Source organism: Carassius auratus, chromosome 50, assembly GCF_003368295.1.
Source record: "Carassius auratus strain Wakin chromosome 50, ASM336829v1, whole genome shotgun sequence".
NCBI lineage: Eukaryota > Metazoa > Chordata > Actinopteri > Cypriniformes > Cyprinidae > Carassius > Carassius auratus.
In genome coordinates, this window is record NC_039292.1 from 10,278,461 (window position 1) to 10,304,052 (window position 25,592).

The following is a 25,592-nucleotide window of genomic DNA, read 5'->3' on the forward strand; positions in this document are numbered from 1 at the left end:
CATTAAATACTATTAAAATACTGAGAACAAAAATAAACACATAAACACGTTCATATTTGATAAAGTACCAATTGCTCTGTCAAGTTAGCAATAATGGAGCTGATGTGTGTGCACGGGCGCCATCGTGATCACTTCAATTGTTTCCTTATACCAGCAGAATCAACTTAAAGCACTTATTGTCTTATTAATAATGCGTTACTGTATAAAGGTCTGCTTTTATTTGTGTACACTTACAATAAAAACAAATCATTGTGCTTCTGTAAAATAAAGAATACAAACAGAATGTCATTTCTGCCATTTTCTGAGTTATTTGTAAACTAAATCAAATATATTTCAAGAATTGATTCATTGTATGTACATACATACTGCAGATTATTTATGTAATAATGTAATCATGTTAAATATTTTCACAGGGGGAAAAATGTAATATGTACTACTGTGTGTTCAAAATAATTTAAAAGAAACCAAGCATAGTAGATTAGCTTTTTTCCCCTGCTGTACCGAAATAGTATCGAACCATGACCTCTGAACCGAGGTACATACCGAACAGTGTACTGTTCCACCCCAATATATATATAATAATCACACAACAAATTTAGTCTTATCACAGCTCTTGGTCAGCTCCTCCTTACAGAGCTGGAAGAAATCATTCAGCCTGAATGGGGAGGAGCGTGGATGTCATGTCTGCTGCTGTCTGAGACTGGCAGGGCAGAGGTGTCAGTTGAACACAAGAGCATGAAACACCACACTCCCACCCATCGTCTCATTCCTTGTGGCAAAAATGCTTGATAGTAAATGAAGATCTACGTTTTCTGCAACCTGGTAGGCCGAAAATAACAAGTTTTTATCTTGTCTGTTCAATGTGCCATTCATAAGACATTAATGGTCCCATGTACCCTTATTTTATGAACCTTTATTTTGTTTCGGAAGAGAACATGTATGTGAACAGAGAAGATGGGAATTGTTGTGTGAGGTGCTGTCACCTTCGTGCACTCAGAGAGATGTCATCGTTTCTTAGCAGGAGACTTGAAGGAGATGTCCCTTGATCGTACTCTAGACCTGAGTAGTTACGTCTCCTTCTAGTCAGAGCTTCTGCTTTCGATGAACTGGTCAAACTCTTCCTGAGTGACAACCATCTGAGCAACCTGCCACCAGAGCTGCAAAACCTGCAGAAACTCCAGCTTCTAGCCTTGGACTTCAATTTTTTCGAGGAGCTTCCTCTGGTCGTATGCAGCTTCTTTCAGCTAAACATCCTCTATCTCGGTAATAACGGACTGTACAGACTGCCGAAGGAACTATGGCAACTCACAGAGCTTGAAACCTTGTGGCTGGAGACCTATTTCTACACCAAGTTTCCTCCAGTAATATGTGAGCTTCCCAACATCAAGACCATGCATTTGGGATACAATCAGCTACATAGATTACCAGCTGAGCTCGAGTGACTGGAGGAGGCACAGGGATCACTGGAAGAGAACGAGGGAAGAAGATCAGTCAAGAACAGTAGATCACGCTGTTATACAAAGAGCATGCTGATACTGACGAGTTTTTGTACTGCAGAGGAAGACTGGGGAAATACTGAGGTCATTATATTGAACAAGTATAATTAGAAGCAAACAAATTTAGCTTAAAATTATGTACAGAAATTATGTAAAATTATGTTAAAATTTTGCTAGCACATAAACTTCGTAAATACATAAGCCACACTTTATAAGTGTAACATAAAACATAAATTAATAGTAAATGAACATACGTGAAAATCATTTCAATGTATCCCACAAACTATATTATTATCACAATTATGAACAAAATAATAAAAGTATAAAACCATGATATTTATAAAATATAAAAGAACAAATCAATCAAAAACTCAGAGAAGTTTTATAAATTATTATTATTATTATTATTATTATTATTATTATTAAGAAAATAAAAGAGTATAGTATAAAAATAATTTTAAAGAATTTAAAAGACCATATCAAACCACTAATGTATAACAACAACAACAATAATAATTATAATTTAAATAATTGTTTAGAATGTTTAGCAGATTTGCACAACTTTACAGATTTCAAGTCCTTATTTTCCTTTAAATACTTCTTAAGTATACATTAAGATACAAGATACGATCTTAGGAGCTCAGGATTAAATACACTTTCACTGTATCCCGCTGTTACAACATTTGTTTTGAAGTGCTGACGTTACGTTAGAACTTTTATTTTGAAGGACAAGAAGTCAGAAATCAGAGCATGGTTAACTCCAAGGACAAGAGAGCTCAGGAAATGGGTATGAAAGACTGGCGAGCAGGATTTCACCAAGTACAATGTGTTCCTGGATCAACATCCTTGTTGATCCTGGAACAACATTCCAGTCATCAAATCAGAATTGAGATATAACTTTTCAGAAAATATCTGTTTTAGGCTTACAACCAGAGTTAGGTGCTTCTACACCCTTGAAAATCAGCTATCATTTCCCACTGATTTTAGGAATAAATCATGGGTAGGGTTAGGTTTAGGGGTAGGGATTGGGGTAAGTCTATATTTTTGGACAATAATGTTGATCCAGAAACGTATAGAACCAGCAGTGTTTTGGTCTTCAGTCCCACCATGGTTCCTGCCAGAGCCTACAATTGATTTATCAGTGCCAGGTCAAGTTAATGAAGATAATGGTGATCTTGTAGCCATGGTTTGTGAACATTTAAATTGAACTGGTCAGGTTGTTTGCAGATATATACTGATGGCTCTATGAATCCACTCAATGGGAAATCAGCAATAGGGATAAGTATCCCAATGTAGGTTTTGAACAAGGTTTTGAATTTCTTCGGGCTACAAGAAACCACATATTCATAGATCTGTTGGAATCTGGAGTCTCATCTTTATCTTTAAATAAGGAATAAGGAACAAAGGTTTTTATTCGTTATTTGTACTCCACACTGGTCTTTATTTGAGGATTTAATACATGGGATGGAGTTCTTCAGCTGAACCGAGGAGGGCAGTAATACGTCAATGAAGCTGCACAAATCACACAAGAAGAAGAAGAAGAAGAAGAAGAAGTCAGAAATCAGCCATTTGGAAAGTGCAAGGAGCGATTGTTGACGCAGGGCTGTGATTGAGAGCGGAGCTCCGATATTAACAGCCGCGATGGGGAAAAAGACTCGCACAGGTACCGGCAGGAGAACCATATTACAGCTTTCACCGCCGGGACCGACCCGCAGCGCTCCAGGAGCAGCCAGAGAGGACGGTGTGGGCTCGGGGTCCGAAGGTGAGAGAATGAGAGAGAGAGACAGACAGACAGACAGAGAGAGGGAGACGCGTCGCTAGTATTATGGAGCAAGACAGCGAGAGCAAATCAGTTTGCTCAGTAAATTTGCTAGTCAGTGGTGATATTTGGCTAATCATAATAAAACTATTAATTTATTCCGTTTTTGTTATAAATTAAGGTGTTTTAATAAACAGATACAGACTGTGTGGTTCAGTTAATATGTTTTGAAGCGCCGTTTGTCAAGTTTAGCGTTAGCAACCGAGGAATGTGCGTTCTGATCCAGTTTGTCAAACTGAACAATATAAAATCACCCATAATTATTTACTCTTGTATATTACAGAGAAATGTGTTATTTAAATCATGTATAAGCTACAATTTGGAGTTAGCAGCACGGCTTCACTGTGCTTCAGACAAAGCGTTAGCTAAACATGCTAATTCACCCGCACCGGAAGAACAAGGATAACTTTGTTATAACGTTAAGTGTTTTAAAAACTTTACAAACTGTCTGTTTAATTTAGGAGACGAACCCGAGGGTAACTCAGATGGCCAGAGAGAAGTTAATGTAGTAATGAAGACACCAGCTGTGAAGGCCACACGTAAGTTATACCAGATTGCTAGCACTACCTAATAATTTATGCTGTATAACGTAATTTATAACATGTGTAATAAATGAGTCAGTGTGTGTATGTGTGTTACAAATATAAAGTGTATATATATATATACACTTTATATTTGTATTACTTTTAATTATCGTACAATTTGAAAGTTATTCACTTATTTTTGTGGAAACTGATGCATTTCAAATAGAATATAAAGTTCAGCAATTCATTCATGAATAGAAAGTTTATATGTATTTGTAAACTTATTTTTACCTTTATTGCTATTTTTATTTTGTTCCATGAACATCATCATTCAGCGTAACAGAGATTTCAAAAATGAAACAACATGCTTAATTTAACCTATTATTTTAAACAATTAAAAAAGATTGGTAAAGATTTTAAGTGATGATCAATTAGTATTTTTGGGGCAGTACTGTGATCCTTAAATAGTTTTTAAATGACATCTGATGATTCTTTTTCTAAACGTGCCTGACAATAATTTCTGGTATATAAATTATTGTTCCTTTTGAAGTGCATTTGTGTAATAAGAAAATAGAAAATATGCTTAGTTTAAAGAATGTCATCTGTACTACATTTGATTAAATTAGACCTTGTATTTTCTTTGTAGAGGGTTTATCTCTGCTTGGTGCGTATGAAGACAGTGAAGACGAAGATGCAGCAGAAAACACATCGACTGTCACGAAGGCAAAGCATAACCAGTCCGCAGACATTGACAGCACGCTTGCCAATTTTATGGCGGTAAGTGAAATCATGAGGTACTTAAGACCAGACATATTGATATGTGCATAGTTTATACCAAAAATCTGTCTGTAGTTTTGATATGGGTTATCGTATGTCTTCCGTAAAGGAAATTGATGCTATTACGACCCAGCCAACCCAGACAAGTGAATCTGAGACAGAGCTGAGTGCACCAGCCCCAACTCCTCCTCGCCCCGAACCCAAACCAGACCAGCAGACTCATGATCAGAACGGACCCGCACAGGAATTTCAATACGACACACAGTACTCCCTCGCAGGGGGTGAGCTTTCTAGTCGGCTGGTTCTGTTTTGGACATAAATCACCAAACTAAATGAAAGAATGTGGATGTTAATACTTGCATTCTCTCGTTTGGGGATGTTGTAGCTGGGTTGGAGATGGGTGATTGGCAGGAGGTGTGGGATGAAAATACCGGCTGTTATTACTACTGGAATACTCAGACCAATGAGGTGGCCTGGGAGCTCCCGCATTACCTGGCAAACCAGATGCAGAGTCTACATCACACGGACAGGTGAGTAGGAAACATGAGGCCAGGAAAAGGGACATTTTGCTGGCAGTCAGAAGTCAGTTTTAAATTAGTTTTACTAGTTGGAAATTGTCAGTAAATAGAATATTTTACATTGTATATTTTATTTAAAAAAGGATATTTTATAGAATGCTTAATATGATCCAATAATATATAATCACTTTTATATTTTTCTAATTTTATTAATATTAACACATTCTGCTATATTATAATTTATAACGTATAATACTGTATTTGATATATTTGTCTGTCTTTGATATTTTCCACAGTTCGTCTGTAAATGGCAATGGTGTGGCACATCATAGCAGTTATACTGAACAGCTGTCTGTTGCAGCTGCTACTGCATCTAAAAAGGAAACCAAAAAGAAGGCAAGAATTATTTTGACTTCACCCTTAACTGCATGAGTTGGGAAAACTACTTGGAATTAACTTCTTTAGTCATTAGTAAAACTCTGCATCCTCTGCCCACACAGGACGTAATTGAGAGTGTTGTGGCTTTGACCAGCGAGGAAGAAGAGAGGAGAGGGGTGGCTGCTACTCTCCTAGCTCCTCTTATCCCAGAAGAGGTAAAGGAGGCAGAGGAGAAGTGGAGAAAGAAGGTGCTGGCGATGGAGGAGACTGTAGAAGGGTCGCAGGAAGTAGAAGGCGGAGGCACTCCATCTGTGGACTCCCCAGCACACCGAGATACGGACAGCCAAAGTAACCAGCGGAGCAGGAACCACTCCGCAGAGTCCTCTGACAGGGAGGAGGAGGCTGAAGAGGACACCATGGAACTAGAACTAGCACTAGAGAGGAAAAAAGTGAGTTGCTTCATTGGAAATAATATATATATATATATATATATATATATATATATATATGCAATCATCATCTTAGTCTCATTTCATGCCTAAGTAAGCAAATATTGTAAATGGATGGATCTTTCATGAAAATTATATCTGGTTTCTTTTGTGAAATGGTGGTATTGTAAGTGTTTGTTGTTCTGCAGGCTGAGCTTCGTGCCTTGGAGGAAGGGGACGGCAGTGCTGGTGGCTCAAGCCCCTGTTCCGAAGCAAGTCAGGATGGGCCTCGTAATTTACTTTTGAAGAACAAATGGAAGACGTCTTTCCTCCGTGCGCCGAGTCCTGACTCAAACAGCCGGGGCTCAGACAAGGCAGGATGGGCCACTCCAGAGCACCCAGACAATGGTAAAGATTGGCAGTAATAACATGAGTGCTTCAAAATGTTTTTGTGCACCGGGAATGAATGACTTATTGAGCATTTTGTGTTTCAAGCACATTCCAAAATAGCTGAGAAGCTAGGAGAGGAAGATGAAAAGGAGAAGTCCGTATGCAAAACTCTTCATAAGGAAGAAGAGGACCTCAAGGTAATTGAAATGTATTGAAGTCAGTGTAATCAAAAATTTACAATTTTTACTCCAATACACGCTCCTGCTTTTATTGCTTTTGTACTGCTCTAGTGCTCACAGTATATAAATCTAAAATCAAAAAACTAGTCTTATTTTACCAGTTTTCCTTTGACTTTCTTATTTCAGTGCGATTAAAAAGGTCACGATTACAGAAATAAAATGAGCAGCAAAGAGCGTTTTTCGTATTATATATATTGAACTTCATGTATACCTCTTAAGTTAATAATATGGTAATATGAAATGTTTTGTGATCGATAAAAGATTAAAAGGTCTTGCCTCCTTTAGTTTCAGATCGGAGAGCTTGCTAACACACTCACCAACAAAATGGAGTTTTTGGGAATTGATAAGAAAGCCATCTCGAACTTTCAACTGCTGTTGCTGCAAACAGAGGTGAGAAAACACTGATATAAAGATCATAAGTGTAGTGGTTCATGCTAAATAAATAAAACAAATATGAAGGTTGTATGTGTGTATATATATCTGTATATAATATGTGCGCTGTCAATATTTCCCTTCCACCAGACGCGGATCTCAGACTGGCGAGAGGGTGCTCTGAACGGAAACTATCTCCGGCGCAGGCTACAGGAAGCTGCCGAGCACATAAAACATTACGAACTTAACGCCACTCCCAAAGGCTGGTCCTGCCACTGGGACAGGTACGCGCTCCTTACCTTTCACATCCTTATCACTCCCCCTCCCAAAAAGTCATGTGACGATTGACACCGCCTCCGCTGCTATGACAAACGCGCGACTGATTTGCCCTTGGTTGTATTACTGGGGAGTGTTTACATGCACGGATTAAGACAGAAGGTAATCCTGATAAGGGAGCGTCTGTAAAGAGCCAGCCTGACCACCAAAGATTTGGGCCCCATCTTATCCCCTCAAAGTCAGTCTAAAGTGTTAGGAAGGTGGTTGCGCGTGCGAGAGCTTTGAACTTTACAGGACTGGCCCCAAAATGATGGGAGAAATGAGTGACACAGAGTGACCACATGGAAGCAGCGTGTCACAAGCATCAGTAAAGGAAGACGATGCCTTACCCTCGGAGCCTGAAGGTCAGACCAATCTATTTCATTGTTTTACTGCATTTCTTTTTCCATGCACACTATCGATGACTGTTCATTAAAAATGTTGTCTTTCACCCTCTGTTGAAGATGCCTGCCTTAAGGCATCTAGCGGAGGGGTTTTGTCACTGTCAGTGAGTATTGCCATGACAATTGTGATTTGTAATAATGCCTGTAAGCTTTTCAGGATTGGAGATTTATTTTTTGCCATGTTTTTTCTTAGAGAATAAGGTGGGTTCATTATCAGTGCACCCTTTCTAATCTGGCTTCTCCTCTGGGCTCCCAGTGAAGCCCAATTCAACATTCCCTCATCAGGGAACTAGAGCCCCACTTTCCTTCGACTCTCCAATGATCTCATGACCTTAAAATCAGTTGAGGGAACAGCTGCTAAGACACTTCTGTGTGTTTGTTTCTCCACCTCTAGAGAGCACAGACGGTACTTTTATGTGAACGAGAGGACCAACGCTTCCCAGTGGGAGTTTCCAGTTGTGGGGGAGAACGAGGAAGCCAAGCCGCCCCTGTCGCCCACTTCTGGTCTCGGAGACACTAGCCAACCATCTGCAGAAGCCACTGGCGCTGTAACAGGTAAGGGTTGTGGGTAATGACATCTTAAAATTTATTTAATTTGAAACCGATGCCTACCTCAATTTGGTACAAATCCAAAAGTTTCCGCATTTGCGATGTATCTGGAGGTTAAAATATTTATTTATTATGTAATAGGCTTTGTACTTCACTCACATTGACATCGTCCAATGGAGCAGTGCAACTTTTTGTTTCTTTAACTGTATTTTATTTTGATAATAAACATTTTGCAATGTTGCAAAATATGTCGTGTCTGTGTTCGCGTGAGACGCCAGTGGAATTTGTTCATACCAACGCTGGTGGCGTAAATGGATAGAAGCAAAACATTCAAAACGTAAGGTTTGAAAAATTGTAAAACTGTAAAGCTTTTGCAAAATAAAGAAAAATATTTTATGGTGTGTCATTTTCCTTTCCATGAACTTTGGATGGCGTGGAAAACCAGTATGTCCAGCTATAGACCGGCCCTAAAAACTGCCAGGGTTGAGCATATTCAAAAACTCATTGAAAAAACCCGAAACAATCCAAGGTTTTTATTTAGCACAGTGGCTAAATTAACAAATAACCAGATGCCAATGGATTCAAATATTCCTTCAACGTTTAATAGTAATGACTTTATAGTTTCTTCAATGAGAAAATGGATAGCATCAGAAATACAATATCGAATGTAGATTCTACAGCATCTAACACTTCAGTTTCATCCATCGCACACAAAGATAAACTGCAGTGCTTTACAAATATAGGACAGGATGAGCTAAATAAACTTATCACTTTATCTAAACCAACAACGTTTATTAGATCTGTACCCACTAAATTACTAAAAGAGTTGTTACCTGTAGCAGAAGAACTGCTTCTCAATAATTTTAACTCGTTGTTATCTTTAGGTCATATCCCAAAACCATTCAAGCTGGCGGTTATTAAGTCTCTTATTAAGAAACCACAACTAGATCCTAGTGAACTGGCAAATTAGGGGCCCATAAATCTTCCATTTATGTCTAAAATATTAGAAAATATTGTGTCTTCTCAATTGAACTCCTTCCTGCAAAACAATTCTGTATGAAGAATTTATTTTAGTATTTTTTGAGTCACAATGTGTGACACTGTGTTCATTTATAAGTGAACAGCTCATGATCTAGAGTTTTCAGTATCTCAGATCTCAGCTTTCAGTATACATTGCTTAATATAGTTTACAGAGTAATAACGCATTTGTAATCGCTCGTATTTCATAAGAATAATAAGGAATATATCTGTCAATTGCCATAGTAATCATCATAAAATTGTTTGCCAGATCTTTGTGCAGTCCTTCAGACAAGCACAGCAAACCTACTTGTTTTTTGTTTTGTTTTTTTGGTCATGGTAATCCTTCCAAAAATATTGCTATTTATGAAGGATTAATTCATGATTGTTAACAAAGGGGTTTAATATAAAAAAAAAAACCTTTTTTTTTTTCTTCTTTTTTTTTGTAACCATTATGGCCATGTAACAATACACATCCATGACTTGTGATAAAATGTTTTTTTTATTTTATTAATTTGTTTTTCAACAGGAGCTTCGTTAGGAGATGTGCAATCTTATTGGTTGGTTCCCCAGCCTCCTCAGCCACCATTGCCTCCACTTCCTCCAGAGGATCCGCCCCCTCCACCTACAGAGCAACCACCGCCACCCCCTCCACCACCGGAATCTCCTCCTCCACCCCCTCCACCACCCTTTGAGGATGATGGAGAGATTGAGGAAGTGGAGATGGAGGATGAGGAGTCAGAGCCTCCGGCTCCTGGAACAGAAGAGTTCAAGGTCACTTTTTAGTCTGGAGAGTTAAGATTTAGTTTATTACGCTTTAGTGTATCTTGAAAGCCATATGTTTTGATGTCCTTTTCTCAGGCGGCAGAGGCAGCTGCATCTTTGGCGCTTGAGGCTAAAGGCCAGAAACGCAAAGCCCCAGGCTCAGTCCCGCTGCCCAAAACAGTCACCATTGGCAGCTGCCCCATTCTTTACGCTCAACCCATTGCTGCTGCTGGTGAGAATAAACTGCTTTTACACACATCAGTATTTTCATAGAGCATCCTTTCTTGTGGAAAGATGTTGTTTCTCATGTTCCTCTCGTTCATTCAAAGCCCCACTTCTAGTTGAAAGTGCTTACTGGGGGATGACAACTGCAGCTGCACCTCCTCTGCCTACAGAGAGCATAGTCCCACCAATGCCAGCCCTTCCGCCCCAGCCGCCCCCTCCTGCTCCTCAACCTCCCAGCGCCCTGGAGCCAATGAGCAAAGCCCTCACAGATAAAACAAAGAAACTAAAGAAAGAGAAGGTGGGTGTTTTTTTGTTTTTATTTTGTTCTTGTTGTTTTGTTGTTGCTTTTTGTTTTGTGTGGCCTTTTTTATTTATTTTTTAGTATTTTGCATTTTTTTTTCTTTAATTTGTCTTTATTTTTTGCTTCAAGGTTTGGTGTGTTTTGTTTTGCAGTTTGTTTTGGTTCTTGGGTTTGTATTGCTGGATTTGTTTTATTCTTTTTTTTTTCATAAAATATTAAATGTTTAGAAACATTGGATGCCTGTTTTCCACAAGTTGGTATGATTCTTTAGGGTCTTCATGAAATGCCTGCAACATACTTCGAATAAATTTCCTCAATGGTCATGCAAAACAACACCCTTTTTACCTCGTCAAAGGTCCATGTATCTTTAAATGATAATGAGTTACTGCTCACCCACCCTTTTCTTCCAACTTTCTTTGTTTGTTTGTGTGTATTCGGTATCGCAGGGTATCGAGTTTGATACTTTTTAGGCACCGACCGAATTGTGTTCTAATATGTGTCTTGGCCATGTAATGTTGTTGAACCCAATTTTCCATGTCAAATGTAAAAGTGGGGCAATTACATTACATTTACATTTATTCATTTATCTTACGCTTTCATCCAAAGTGACTTACAATTGCTATATATGTCAGAGGTCACACGCCTCTGGAGCAACTAGGGGTTAAGTGTCTTGCTCAGGGTCACATTGGTGCCTCACAGTGGATTCGAACCCGGGTCTCTCACACCAAAGGCATGCGTCTTATCCACTGTGCCAACCCCACAATTTTGGTCTAATGGTAAGACCCGAAAGGTTACAAGGTTAAGGTTACAACCCGAAGGTTCCCTGGGTGCCTCAGCAATATGGCGGTTCACTGAACTGACTGTGTGTGTATTTGTGTGTGTTAAATTCAGAGCACAAATTCCAGGTACGTTTCACCATACTTGGCCACACATCACTTCAGAATATCTGCATTGGAAGGGAAAGTGAAAGTGACGTGACATTCAGCCAAGTATGGTGACCCATACTCAGACTTTGTGCTCTGCATTTAACCCATCCAAAGTGCGCACACACACAGAGCAGTGAACACACACACACACACACACACACACACACACACACATTGTGAACACACACCCGGCAGCCATTTATGCTGTGGTGCCTGGGGAGCAGTTGGGGGTTCGATGTCTTGCTCAAGGGCACCTAAGTCGTGTTATTGCCAGCCCGGGATTTGAACTCACAACCCTAGGGTTAGGAGTCAAACTCTATAACCCCTAGGCCATGACTTCCCCTAACATTAACCACCCTGGATTCGAACCCATGACCTCAAAGATTCAGATCCAGTGCCTTAGCAGAGTGAGCCACATTAGTTGACGCACTATTGCCAATGAAACATGTCACCACAGCTGATTGAGCACAAAGAAAATTGCTGACCTTCAACTGGCTGCGGGCGGAAATATGCTAATGCGGGACAGTCCGTCAGCGGTCGTGAGCAATATGACTTCATAATACAAAATGGCTTGATAATTGAGAGACTTTAGGTTTTTTGGGAATTAAAAAATGGTGTGAATGGATTTCAATCATTGCAGGGAGCTTTTGTCCACACACTGCGAAAACTCATTTATATGCAAACATGTACAAGTTAATTTTGCATCCAATATCCACTTTAATTTAGAAAGAAAATCATTTAAACGCCGTCATTTAATATTTTTTTTAAGACAAAGAAGAGCAAGACTAAGATGCCGTCCCTGGTAAAGAAGTGGCAGAGCATTCAGAAAGAGCTAGATGAAGAGGAGAAGTCGAGCTCCAGTGATGAAGACAGAGAACAGGTCAACATCAAACGCATTGAGGAATGGAAACAGCAACAGCTCGCATCGTAAGTTTGAAGACGCCATTACAAAGATGATCAGTATACGTTTGAGGAAAAAATACAGATTGTTCAAATGCTTGTCGGTTTTCTTCTCCATTTGCAGAGGGAAGTCTGGGAAAAATGCTAACTTTGAAGCACTTCCTGAAGACTGGAGGGAAAGACTGCTTAAGAAAAGAAAGATGATGAAGAGTTCATAAAAGTCTTAAACACTAAACAAGAGCCTCTGGAAGAGTTGGACTGGACTGTGTTTTGGAGTTGTGTCCTACTTGCTCAGCTTCAGTGGACTTAGTTGGGCAAAATTTGAACGAATGTTTCTTTTTTTTATACACAAACATCTTTGGTCAGAGCCTATCTTACGTCAGCTGTGCTGTTAAATTCAAATGCATCATTTTGTGTCTAAAGGTATAGTTTGTTATAGGATGTTATCAAATAAAACAGCCTCTAATGTCCAGAAGTTATTTTAAAGATGCCGTGAAACTGAAAAGTGGTTAAACGTTAAGCATTTTTTTTATTTTTATTACTCCAACCATGAAACCTGTGCACAATCTATCTTTAAATTAAAACGTAAAGAAATCGATATTAAAAGACTGTTCCATTTCTTAGGTTTCTCAGAGCTGTTCTTAGTTTCTCAGAAAAAAAACGAACAAAAAACATGTTTTGTACAATGTCAAGAGTGCAGCTGTACAGTGAGCTATGCGCAGTCCTCGGTGACATTGCTTAAAAAAATGCTGTACCTGCGTATCCAGCTACCAATGATTTATAAGCTAAGCTTCAATATCAGTTACACACACACACACATATATATAAAAATGGAAACGTCAGTCAGATCAGATCAACTGACCACTGTTAACAAGAGTTTCAGCCATGCTTCTAAAATCATAGTTGAGACTTCCATGTCCTTTGCACTTTAAAGTATGCTTCATATGTGAACTATATCATTTTTTTCCACTGATGATGTTGTGATAGTCAACTCATGTGCCAACTTCTATTTTTCTCTCTGTAATATTAATGAACATTTTTCACTAAATGTCTTTTTAAATCGAAAAAAATCGATGTTCATTGTAAATGTTCCCTGAACTGGGTATGTAGAGATATTCACCGTTTTCTACATTGTAAATAATAAAAAATTCTACAAATATTTGGTTTAAGCCACTTTTTTTGAACTCTTTTTATTTATTTTTGGATGTAAAAATTAAATTCAGTTGTTACTATTATCAAAGCTATTGAAACATTTAGTGAAATAAAGTGAATAATTAAAATAAGATGTTTAATGCTAACGTGTCTACATCTAAACTTACAATTAATGTATGAATATTTCAGGCAACATTTGTCATGTACGTTTATGACTCTCTAAAAAATTAACCGAAATCCAAAAGGAAAAAGTAATACGGAGTTGCATGCATTGAGCTTTGGGAATTCAGGTGAGTGATTGCACAAAATTGCTGCTTTGCAGATTACAGTCTAATATTACCATGTGGGTTAACATAGTCAATGCCTGTTAACCTTTTGCCCCTTTGCTTGAACTTTTTGTTCTCTTATGCTGTTGAATAAAATAAATTAGTTGATCCATACGAGATATAAATTTTGGTACATCTACAGCATAATGGATTTCTCTTGGGTAAGTTATTCGAGTCAGCCTTTGGATGGGTTTAACATCGTTTGACTATGGATTTTCTATGTCTTCTATTCCAGCATTACATATTTTGTTACTATATTCGTAGAGAATGGCTCTTCTGTACATTCAGGTGTCCCCATCAAAAGAGAATGGGAGGGCAACTAAGCTTCCACTGCTTCAGACCTGATCAACTCACCATCTGAGAGCAAAGACTCTAACTTAGAAGAGGAGCAGGAGGAACCCAAGCCATGTCAAAGTCAGTTAAATATGTAAAGCTCTTGGATCTGGGTCTGTTGACAGTGATGTGAAGTATGGAAACCCTTTTTGCCATATTAGAAAAAAACATGCTTTGTTAAATCACAGTTGTGGCACCAAAAGTTGAAATTATGAAATAAGAAGTCATTAAAACACAGTAATTAAGTAATAAGGCATACCTTTAATTATCTTAATGTATGTTCCATAATTATGACTTTTATATAATCATTTTGAATTTTATTTGAGAATTTTGACTTTTACTCTTGACATTATACATGACATTATTTTTTCATAATTACGACTTATGACGTTATGACTTTTTGGTCAATTATGTTTTTTTTGTCATCTTTTATCCCAGAATTGTTTTTTTTTTTTTTAATCACATAATTATGAAAATATGACAATTTAAATGTGACTTCTCATTACTAAGACTTCGTATGTCATAACTATGACTTAGTATTTTGACTTTTTACTTCATAATGTCAGAATTTAGAATTCTTCTTTTGTAATTATGACTTTTTAATTCCATAATTAAGCATGCTTTTCTTTCTTTCTTATCTGGTAGAAATGCGCTTCCATAATATAGCATGTTATGATGTCAAATAGAAAAAATATTCACATTATGAAAATAAATCAATAATAAACAAATGCTAAAAATCAATGATTAAGTCACAATTAAGACATACAATTTTTGATTTAATTGTCAGAATTCTCATTCCATAACTTTTTTCTTATAATTATCAGTTGTTATTTTGAATTCTTATTTCCTAATTCAGACTTTTTAAAGTCATAATTAGTATCCATCAAAGCAAACTTTTTTTTCTTGTGTGGTGGATATTGGCTCCCAGTGTGAAGCATGATATGTCAGTTAAAATATTGTAGTTTATGAGACCTAAATAGGCTTGATCCCATGTAAAGATGCCATACTGTATCTTGCAACAAATCACTACCAGTGGTAACATAATTATTGATATTTTAGCATTTGTCTCAAGTTCTTTCTAGTTGTCACATAATATGTTACACTTGAGTCTGAGCATCTCGTTCCTATTTGAAATTCATGGTTTTTTTAAAAGATTCAATCAGCCAGCAGGTGATGAACCGGCTCGTGTGAGGAAGCACTGTCTACTGCACAGACCCTGGTAAGAAAATAGTGTAAAAATCTGTAGCTACTTCCAAACTTTGGTTTTATATCCTCACCTGTTGGTTCACCACACCATTTGCCACAAAAACAATCTGCTTAATCTACTCTCGTGTGGATGGGACTGGGAGCAGAGGACCCATTAAAAGTGCCACGTCTTGAGCCAACCATCATGAGGAGCCTATATGTATATTCTGGGTGAGGAACATAAGGGAAGGCGTCACCTACCACTTCACCATCATCAACCTGATGAAGGCCAGAGGTTTGTATAGTGCCCGAATGCTCTATTCTGAACACCCTGCCTGGCTGAAGGGGGAAGGATGGCAGCGAACAGGTACCAATATTCAGTGATTTCTCAACATACAGTATTGTTCAAAATAATAGCAGTACAATGTGACTAACCAGAATAATCAAGGTTTTTCGTATATTTTTTTATTGCTACGTGGCAAACAAGTTACCAGTAGGTTCAGTAGATTCTCAGAAAACAAATGAGACCCAGCATTCATGATATGCACGCTCTTAAGGCTGTGCAATTGGGCAATTAGTTGAATTAGTTGAAAGGGGTGTGTTCAAAAAAATAGCAGTGTGGCATTCAATCACTGAGGTCATCAATTTTGTGAAGAAACAGGTGTGAATCAGGTGGCCCCTATTTAAGGATGAAGCCAACACTTGTTGAACATGCATTTGAAAGCTGAGGAAAATGGGTTGTTCAAGACATTGTTCAGAAGAACAGCGTACTTTGATTAAAAAGTTGATTAGAGAGGGGAAAACCTATAAAGAGGTGCAAAAAATGATAGGCTGTTCAGCTAAAATGATCTCCAATGCCTTAAAATGGAGAGCAAAACCAGAGAGACGTGGAAGAAAACGGAAGACAACCATCAAAATGGATAGAAGAATAACCAGAATGGCAAAGGCTCAGCCAATGATCACCTCCAGGATGATCAAAGACAGTCTGGAGTTACCTGTAAGTACTGTGACAGTTAGAAGACGTCTGTGTGAAGCTAATCTATTTTCAAGAATCCCCCGCAAAGTCCCTCTGTTAAAAAAAAGGCATGTGCAGAAGAGGTTACAATTTGCCAAAGAACACATCAACTGGCCTAAAGAGAAATGGAGGAACAATTTGTGGACTGATGAGAGTAAAATTGTTCTTTTTGGGTCCAAGGGCCACAGGCAGTTTGTGAGACGACCCCCAAACTCTGAATTCAAGCCACAGTACACAGTGAAGACAGTGAAGCATGGAGGTGCAAGCATCATGATATGGGCATGTTTCTCCTACTATGGTGTTGGGCCTATTTATCGCATACCAGGGATCATGGATCAGTTTGCATATGTTAAAATACTTGAAGAGGTCATGTTGCCCTATGCTGAAGAGGACATGCCCTTGAAATGGTTGTTTCAACAAGACAATGACCCAAAACACACTAGTAAACGGGCAAAGTCTTGGTTCCAAACCAACACAATTAATGTTATGGAGTGGCCAGCCCAATCTCCAGACCTTAATCCAATTGAGAACTTGTGGGGTGATATCAAAAATGCTGTTTCTGAAGCAAAACCAAGAAATGTGAATGAATTGTGGAATGTTGTTAAAGAATCATGGAGTGGAATAACAGCTGAGAGGTGCCACAAGTTGGTTGACTCCATGCCACACTGATGTCAAGCAGTTTTAAAAAACTGTGGTCATACAACTAAATATTAGTTTAGTGATTCACAGGATTGCTAAATCCCAGAAAAAAAAAATGTTTGTACAAAATAGTTTTGAGTTTGTACAGTCAAAGGTAGACACTGCTATTTTTTTGAACACACCCCTTTCAACTAATTGCCCAATTGCACAGCCTTAAGAGCGTGCATATCATGAATGCTGGGTCTTGTTTGTTTTCTGACAATCTACTGAACCTACGGGTAACTTGTTTGCCTCGTAGCAATAAAAAATATACTAAAAACCTTGATTATTCTGGTTAGTCACATTGTACTGCTATTATTTTGAACAATACTGTATAACTTTGAGGTTCAGTTATCATTTGGTTTGTCAGTGTCATATAACTGACAAATATATATTTTAAATGGAGCAACACTGTCTGGAGGAGTTAGGGCTGTTATTGAGACAACAGGTCAGACAGAAGCTGGGAAGAGAAGAGGACTCTTTAAAGGATCTGTCTGACATTGACATTGAGTCCAGGTAAGAATACAGTCAAATAAAAACATATTCCATTCAGATATGTTTGAAAAACATCCTGTGAGCATATGAACTGCTTGTCAGATTATTTCACAATCTTGATATTCTGTGCAGCACAAGTGGATCAAACAGCACTGAATCAGATGGACTTTCTGTTCATCTTCTAAATGCTGCAAACCAGGTTCATTATGGAGCAAAACCATCTCTGTGACATCTTTAAGATTTTTCTCAATTTTCCTTAATGTTCTGTGGTTTCTATAATAAAGCAGGGTGAGAAAAAACACCTAAGAAGCCGCAAAGAAAGAAACAGACCCAAATTATTCAAAGGAACATCAAACATTTGGTAGGTCTTACTAAATATACATTTTTTATAGGTTATTACTTAAAGATCATGATCTTAAATCTGCAAAATACTCAATATATCAATATATTTAGATTTTTACATTTATTTTAGAAAGTTTTTAAATAGTTTATTTCAAATGTTATGTAAATTCTATTTAAAAGTAAGTGTAAGGTTTAATTTACAAGCATATTCATTATATCTGTATACATTTCTTAAGGACCCTGTACCCTCAAATGAAGAAGTGGTCAAAAATGAGAATCCAAGAGAAAACTATACGCTTTGTGAAGGACACTAAAAAAACAAAAGGTAATTCTTTATGCGAGTTTACTCCAAAATTATCAGCAAAAACAGTAAAAGGGGTGTAACAACAATATAAAAGAAATGGATAATGAAAAGTGTCATTCTCTATGCTGTGTAGATGTTGTGTCCGGTAAGGGTGAGTCAGACAGTGTGGTCTTGAATCCCTCATCCCACCATTCACATTGGTGTTGTAGAAAATGTTGTAGATCTATGGGATGACAGACCAGAAAAGGTAACCCTTCTGGATTCATATTTAGGATAATTGACATTGTCGGGCAGTGACCATCAAATCATTTTTGCTAACAAAAACAAACCCTGTTTATTCCAGATCCTGTTGATTCTGGACATAAAACATATCAGCATGCTACCTCATCAGCCCCCCAGGGGCACAGACCCTAGCTATTGGAGGTCAGAAAAGATGTCCGTCTGTACCAGCCTCCAGAGAAAGATCCCTGACTATACCAAACCAACCATACACAATACCCCCCTACCCTGATTACAGACCTCACCAAGAAATAAAAGGTATGTCTTTTTACCATGGGGTACAAATCTTCAAATTCACTTAGTAGTGAACAGGATTCACAATGAACCAACCACTGGAATTGTTTCTTATTTTTACCTTTGCTTTTCAAAACTTAATGCCTATAATCTCTTTATAGCTAGAGCGTGGTTATCAGATCTGACCCCCTATAATAGTTTATTGGGACACAATATTAATACATAATACATTCCATACGTTCAGAAATCTTAATCACAAAATTTTCACTTCAAAGTCATTCACAGAGCATATTTAACCACACGCATATGCTATGATATATATATATATATATACACAGGATATGGGTGGGATTGTAATTTTTGTCAAACAGGTAGCCTTGACATGCTGATACATACCGTATGCTTTTTGGGGGGTTAGTAGTTATGAAATATGTTTTCTTTCCTTTACAATTTACAATTACAATTTATTTTTGTATACCTTACCAAAATAATAAAAACACTGAATTGTGACCACATAGACGACATATTCATAATTTGGCTTTGTCTGACAGAAAGAAACTTTCAGAAAAAAATTTCAGTGAGAAGTAAGTTACAAATTACATTTTACAGTGGAAGTGTAAAGTGGCATAATAATACTAGGGCACCTTTGCAGCTGTATAGCAATGCCCTGGCAGGAATTATTTAAGTAATTCACAGAGGAGAGGAATTGTTAAATAAAGTCGTTATTTTCTTTTCTTTGTGTACAAAAAACATTGTCGTCGCTTCATAACGTTAAAATTGAAATACTGACGGCAGTTGGACTATTCTTAAAGTAACCCTTTAAGATGTTGTAGTTTTTTCCACATTATAAGTTAGTTTCGTTTTCACAATGTTGCAGAAACTCAGTTTTAACATTCATCAAATCAACAACATCTTATGACAAATTTTGGACTCATTATAGTAATATCATAATATAACTTTATTTTTTTATACATTTAAATTGCATTATTTACAGCTACATTGCTCTAGTTCCAAACGATGAAAATCCGTCAGTTCAAAGTCTTTTGTGTAATGCCAGCATTACAGGGTTAATATGTACAATTGATTTACAAGACCGTTTCCATAGACGTCAAGGTGTCCGAACGATCAAACGTGTCATAAAAACGCAGACAGGTCTTGTACTGCAGGAGTTTCTCGTACAGGTGACTGTGTCCTGCCCCGCTACTCAGATCCACGCTCAGATCTGTGTACCTGCCAAAACATCATAAAGATTCCTCTGTCGGTATTCAACACTCAAAATATTCATTACGTCTATAAGCTTGAACCTTACCTTTGTGATATTCTCCAGAACGCCAGAGTGTTTATAGCCATTAATGTGGCCAATGTAAAGAAAAACCTCTCCATGTTGCCGCTGCTGAGGTTATTAGGATAGAAGTTTCCTGTAATCATTAAACACAATATTGAGCTCATGTTCTGAGACTTGACATTGCGCCACAAGAACAAGTTCAACACTTTCAAGAGTGAAGTATGTTTACCTCCTGACACAAAATAAAGGACGTGAATGAGGAAAGCCCCTAGAAAGCAGCCTCCTCCATATGAGAGGGTTAGGAAATGTAAGGAGACACCTCTAAGGTTGCTGGGAGTCAGACAGAAGGATATGAGTGAACCTGAGCAGAGGAACAGGAGAAGAGGGGAATTTCATGATGGTCACATGGCTGAATTTTGGGATTGAATCAATATGTTGAAAATGTATATATTGAGAATTCGTACATGCTGGTGTCACAAAGGCTTCTGCCACTCCCAGTAAAATGTACTGGGGCGTAAGCTGGAAACAGGTCATAGAGGACACATGCAGGACCTTTCCTGATAATGTCTGCTCCACTTGTGGGCGGTCCTTCCTGTGGATTTCGGAAATCCCTGCCAGTAGTGCTGAGAGAGCTGCACAGGCATGACCCATAGCTGTAAGGAAAAGTAGTTTATATAACAGTAAAGCATTAGGTTTTATCTGTATAAAATGTACATATAAATTGCTATTATAGCATTTTAAAAGTACTAGGACTTTATCAGTATAAGTGCCACTGCTGAATAGGGGTGTAACGGTACGTGTATTCGTACTGGACCGTTTCGGTACAGTGCTTTCGGTACGGTGCACGTGTGCACCGAATGACCGAATGCAATATTTTGAGTGCGGAACATAGGTACATTTTTGTGTTTCCACACGAACATATTAATTTGTGGATGTCTCCGCGTTCAGCGCAAATCCTGCCCTGCAGCTGAGTTTTCAAAAGGCATCACGCGAGTCTGAACATCACTACAACTAGGGGAAAAAACGATTGTAATTCAAACGCAGCTCCCGTCAGCATTTAAACAGACCTTTGCTATTAATTCCGATTGGTCCAACGCAATAACGAAATCTGAGCAGGTCTAAAAACTGAAACTGTTGATGCTGGAAAAGTTATATATATTTTTTAAATATGAGCAGGCCTACAAGCTGGGATTGGTAATGCTGCACTGTAATCATATTTATTTATATTTTTCATTATATTTTATTATGTGATATTGGTTTGAGACAGAGTATTTTATTTAGTGGAGAACTTAAAGCACCTGCAGCATTATTTTATTTCTTATTCATTTTTTATTATATATATATATATATATATATATATATATATATATATATATATATATATATATATATATATATATAAAATATTATTATTTTATTTGTATTTTTTTATTAAAGTGTTTAAAAAAAAGACAAACAAATTGTTAAAAAAAGGTTTAAAGTAATAAACAACCTGCAGTTTAATGTTTGAATTTCTTTCCCTTACTGTACCGAAGATGAACCGAACCGTGACTTTAAAACCGAGGTACGTACCGAACCGTGATTTTTGCGTACCATTACACCCCTACTGCTGAATCAACTCCTAATACTTCGGCTCATTTGATAGACACTTTACAATCCCATGTGAGGATTCACATGCTGTCCTGATTAACGTATATATGAGTTTCCCATTTGGATATTGGACATGATCGCTTTCTCAAGTCATATTTACAAAGTGCAAACTCTCTGAAAAATAAATAGACATTTCCAGTAGCACATGAAGGCAGGATAAGCTGAACAAGCAGTTCATTCATTGTAGTTAGGATGCTCACTTATGAATGTGGCTGGTGAGGGCAGCATTTTCTTTGGAGACTGGTAGCAGGTGTTCAGAAGCTCCAGCAGTGGGGCTAAGATCAGCACCGGCAGGATACTGATGACCTTCATCACTGCTACTGGCAGAAGAAAGCCATTGAGTTTTAAATTGGAATGCATCGTCTGTAGATAATAGCCCGATGGGATCTATTAAAAGAAGTGAAATAAAAGATATTACAGAAGCTAATTGCTGAACAAAAGTATAGATTCAACTAAAAATGAAGCTGTTACAAATTCACCTGGGTAATGCAGGCTCGATATAAAAGCTGAAGTCCATAGAGAGGGAAAAGTTTGACTAGGACCTTGACGTTTTCCACACTGGTCTCACTGTAACGACCCCCGTTGTTTTCCTTAGCACGGTCTAGCCAGCTGGCCACGTCTCCGCTTAAATGGCGATAATGGAGGCAGCACATTTTCAGAGAATTGAGGAACACTCCCAGCGTAGTTAGCAAGGAACTGCCTGTTAGAGAAAATCCAAAGTTGTTAAGGAAAAAAGTCAATGAACAATTCACCATTGTCAGTTATTTTTTATTTAATTTCTCAGAAAAAATTATCGGACAAAACATGTATTTCTGTGTATATGTATCATGAATGGCATTTTTACCTTTTTTTGGACGGAAAGTTAGCTTGTTGTGCACCATGTGAATGGCGACGAGGGCGAGCAGAACAGAGGTGAAAGGGATGAGAAAGCACAGGTTTTTGGCAATCGACTGCTGAATGTAGGCAATCCCCAAAAAAACAACAGTTGAGTTCAGGTTGACCAGCCAGTAAAACCTGTGGATTGTACATAGCTTCAGCATTTGAACCTGGTGTACGAAGTGATTCACTTAGTAATGTAAAACCTTTTAAATTCTCGAGATTTAAAGTAGTTTAGAAAAAAACGTTTCAAATTATTATCAAGTACTTGAGTCATAACAGTAGTCCAATGGACGCCGCCATATTAAGATCACACTATATCTCAGTAAACCTGTTTTTAGACACTTTTCCAATGAAAATAAATGATTTATGGTGATTAGCACATTTCTACAATGTAAACTGCAAACTTTTGCTTTTTACATCCATACAACTAGGTGTCAATAATACAAGAACAAGATGGCTGTAGAGCAAATTCTGTGCTGTGGTAATTTAGCTTCTTACCAGTTGAAGAAGGACAGGAGCTGGTGTTGATCACAGCCTTGAAGGTGATAGGCTGCCATTGGGCAGAGGATGGCACGGATGCCACCAATGCCAAGGGCCACTGCAACAAGCCCCGTGTAGAATAGTATGTGCTGCTCATGAGGTTCAAGTCGATGCACAATATTATGTGTGTTTATATAGAAATCCTCAAAAGGGAATGCAACCACAGGAAGCAAGGCGGTTCCTATAAAAAATGGACCAACAACAGGAAGTCAGTTATCTAGGTGTTATAGACACTTGATGGCAACTTTACATGCCCTTCTGAAAAGACCAGCAGATTGTTGCTAGACCAGGACCAAACTGGCCTTAACCAGTCTAGACCAGTATAAAAAAACATTTAAGGTTAAGGCTTTTCTTATAGCAGTGGTTTTCAACCTTTTTTATTCCAAGGTCCAACCAATTATTCAACGTATACGATATCTCTTCTAATACTAAAGGCAAAACTGCATGTTTTCAAACCTATTTTAATATATCTGAGTTTCTGTTAATAAATAGTTAACTATGATTAATTCTCTGATGCACAACTTTCAGAACATGAATATTTAGATCTTTACAACTGTTTGATCTTTCATAGAAAAATGTTTTATTTAGAGCACATTGTCCTTCAACTTCAGATGTCTTAACATGGAACAGTAATACACACAAAGACAACACTTCTCTCTCTACGCTGTTCTAGTGCACCTCCAAATGAGTGCCAGGAAGTTACATTAGGCTAAAATCCTGAACGAAACCAATGGCTTTGAGCAAGATGCTAAAGATTAGATTATAGTCTACCAAGGATTCACTACAATGGCAACCACTAACCGAAGAAATGAAGGAGTGCACATAAACAGAGAACTGTTGTCCTCCCCAAGCACGTCTCGGCAAACCATCCCACAAGAACCGGTGTAAGTACGCTGGCTCCCACAAAGCACGTGTTCACCATGGCTGCTTGGTAACTGCTGTATCCCAGCTTGATGGTGCAGAACAGGATCATATTGCAAACAATCCCAAAGAAGGTGAACCTCTCAAAAAGCTCCACGAAGAGTACACAAATGATCACCTGCAGCTTCTTACGTGCCTTGCGCGGCTTGCTGATTGTCCGGGGATATGAAGACGTGCAGATCCCATGAGAGAGGTGGCTATCATGTGTATCAAAAGCATCTATGGGCGGCATGCTGCTTCTAGAGATCTTCCTGTGGAAGTGAGATTCAGACAGTGCTGGAGCTCCATCTCCGTTACCAGAGAGCCAGACCAGCAATTCCTCACAAACTTGTGAAATCACGCCGTGTCTCCTGACTGAGGCTTCTGGGTAATGCTTAAGGGATGCCACTCTTCACTAATATATTGAACTTCGTTGTTCTTCAAATCTCATTAAGAAGGATGACGTGGAGAAGCACACGGGAGCACTGATGATGAAAGAGGTTTCAGAGATGTGAGACATACTTTGATAATGAATGTTTTCAGAGAACCGGCGAAGAGCATGCCATATGGCGAAAAGCACGTTTATTAGGTTTTGAAAGGACACATTGAAAGCATCAGTTGTATAATGATTTAAAGATGTTTTATGAAGCCAGGTTCCAGCTTTTAATATTAGGAGCAGCCGTCCCGAACCCTTGGGGAGTTGGGCCTGTACTTTTTATGCTTGTTTATTTATTCAAATGGTGTGAAGCTGAAGGACCTAATGATATGACTCTCAAATCCATTTCACAAGTATGTATCAGCATGGTGATAGCAAATAAGATAATTAAACTTTTAAGCACACAAGGTGCCGCTAGTGTATAACACCCCACTGTGAGAGGTGGTCAAGAGGCAGTGTCAAATTAGTCAGCATGTGAAATGCAAAATCCCAGTCCCATCTTTATGCCTGTTTTTTTTTTTTTTTAGCTAGGATAAGGGATGTGTTATTATTATTATTATTATTATTATTATTATTATTATTAATAATAATATTATCAGATTTGTAAGTTTCACCATGTTGATGTTGAATTGGTTAATTTTAATGAAAAGGAGAAAATAATATTTTCTATGTTGAACTGGCTAATTTCAATCTGAAAACAATAAATATAATACATATTTATAGATTTTTTTCTCCAGTTTGATGTGTAATTACATTAAATAAAAAAGAAAATGAATAAATATATCATATGTGTTTATTTGATGTTCATTCGGGTTAATTTACATTCAAGACAGAAAATAATATAATACATAAGGAATAATATTTATTTATTTGCTTATTTTTGTTTGTTGTTTAAGTAGCTGTTTGAATAAAGAAAATATCATATTTATTTACAAATTTTCATATAAAATATTATATATTTTATGTATGCATGCATTTATGTATGTATGTATGTATATGTGTGTGCTTATTTATTTATATAAATACATATACATTATTATATAAATAAATATAAGATGAATATCTGTCTGTCCATTTTGTCCATTTTGATGTTGAATTGGTTCGATTTAATCAAAGGGCACAATAATAAATTATAATTATTATATTTATTATTGTCTCTTATTTTGATGCTGAATTTGTTCAGTTCGATCAAAAGAGAAAATTTTAAAAAAGTGTT

The 25,592-nt window shown here is 37.6% G+C and overlaps 2 protein-coding genes and 1 pseudogene across 2 annotated transcripts; 2 read left to right on the plus strand and 1 right to left on the minus strand.

Moving 5' to 3' along the window:
* The first annotated feature begins 3,030 nt into the window (after nucleotides 1–3,030).
* LOC113066964 (formin-binding protein 4-like) lies at nucleotides 3,031–12,962 on the plus strand. The gene is made up of 17 exons (XM_026239109.1): nucleotides 3,031–3,258; nucleotides 3,777–3,854; nucleotides 4,486–4,616; nucleotides 4,726–4,897; nucleotides 5,002–5,146; nucleotides 5,431–5,530; nucleotides 5,635–5,961; nucleotides 6,150–6,348; nucleotides 6,436–6,527; nucleotides 6,855–6,959; nucleotides 7,092–7,225; nucleotides 8,055–8,215; nucleotides 9,756–10,000; nucleotides 10,088–10,223; nucleotides 10,321–10,514; nucleotides 12,213–12,370; nucleotides 12,468–12,962. The coding sequence occupies exons 1-17, from the start codon at nucleotides 3,138–3,140 to the stop codon at nucleotides 12,559–12,561; spliced, it is 2,592 nt and encodes an 863-aa protein (XP_026094894.1). The 5' UTR covers nucleotides 3,031–3,137; the 3' UTR covers nucleotides 12,562–12,962.
* Nucleotides 12,963–17,432: 4,470 nt separating this feature from the next.
* LOC113066403 (cytosolic carboxypeptidase 2-like) lies at nucleotides 17,433–18,816 on the plus strand (annotated as a pseudogene).
* A 222-nt stretch (nucleotides 18,817–19,038) lies between these two features.
* slc15a5 (solute carrier family 15 member 5) lies at nucleotides 19,039–24,314 on the minus strand. Its single transcript, XM_026238342.1, has 9 exons — nucleotides 23,842–24,314; nucleotides 22,999–23,221; nucleotides 22,466–22,635; nucleotides 22,101–22,321; nucleotides 21,822–22,008; nucleotides 20,436–20,624; nucleotides 20,201–20,332; nucleotides 19,996–20,104; nucleotides 19,039–19,916 (listed from the first exon to the last, which is right to left on the minus strand). Exons 1-9 carry the CDS (start codon nucleotides 24,191–24,193, stop codon nucleotides 19,772–19,774), a joined length of 1,728 nt encoding a protein of 575 aa, XP_026094127.1. The 5' UTR covers nucleotides 24,194–24,314; the 3' UTR covers nucleotides 19,039–19,771.
* Nucleotides 24,315–25,592: the final 1,278 nt, after the last annotated feature.

What these genes read in the sequence shown, in the direction of transcription:
- LOC113066964 (XM_026239109.1), top strand. Translation starts at nt 3,138, where the DNA reads ATGGGGAAAAAGACTCGCACAGGTACCGGCAGGAGAACCATATTACAG. An exon ending in TGGTCCTGCCACTGGGACAG is followed by an intron (nt 7,226 to 8,054) that starts GTACGCGCTCCT and finishes CTCCACCTCTAG; the next exon opens with AGAGCACAGACGGTACTTTT. An exon ending in AGCCACTGGCGCTGTAACAG is followed by an intron (nt 8,216 to 9,755) that starts GTAAGGGTTGTG and finishes GTTTTTCAACAG; the next exon opens with GAGCTTCGTTAGGAGATGTG.
- slc15a5 (XM_026238342.1), bottom strand. Translation starts at nt 24,193, where the DNA reads ATGCCGCCCATAGATGCTTTTGATACACATGATAGCCACCTCTCTCAT. An exon ending in AACTTTCCGTCCAAAAAAAG is followed by an intron (nt 22,322 to 22,465) that starts GTAAAAATGCCA and finishes TTTCTCTAACAG; the next exon opens with GCAGTTCCTTGCTAACTACG. An exon ending in CCTTTATTTTGTGTCAGGAG is followed by an intron (nt 20,105 to 20,200) that starts GTAAACATACTT and finishes TAATGATTACAG; the next exon opens with GAAACTTCTATCCTAATAAC.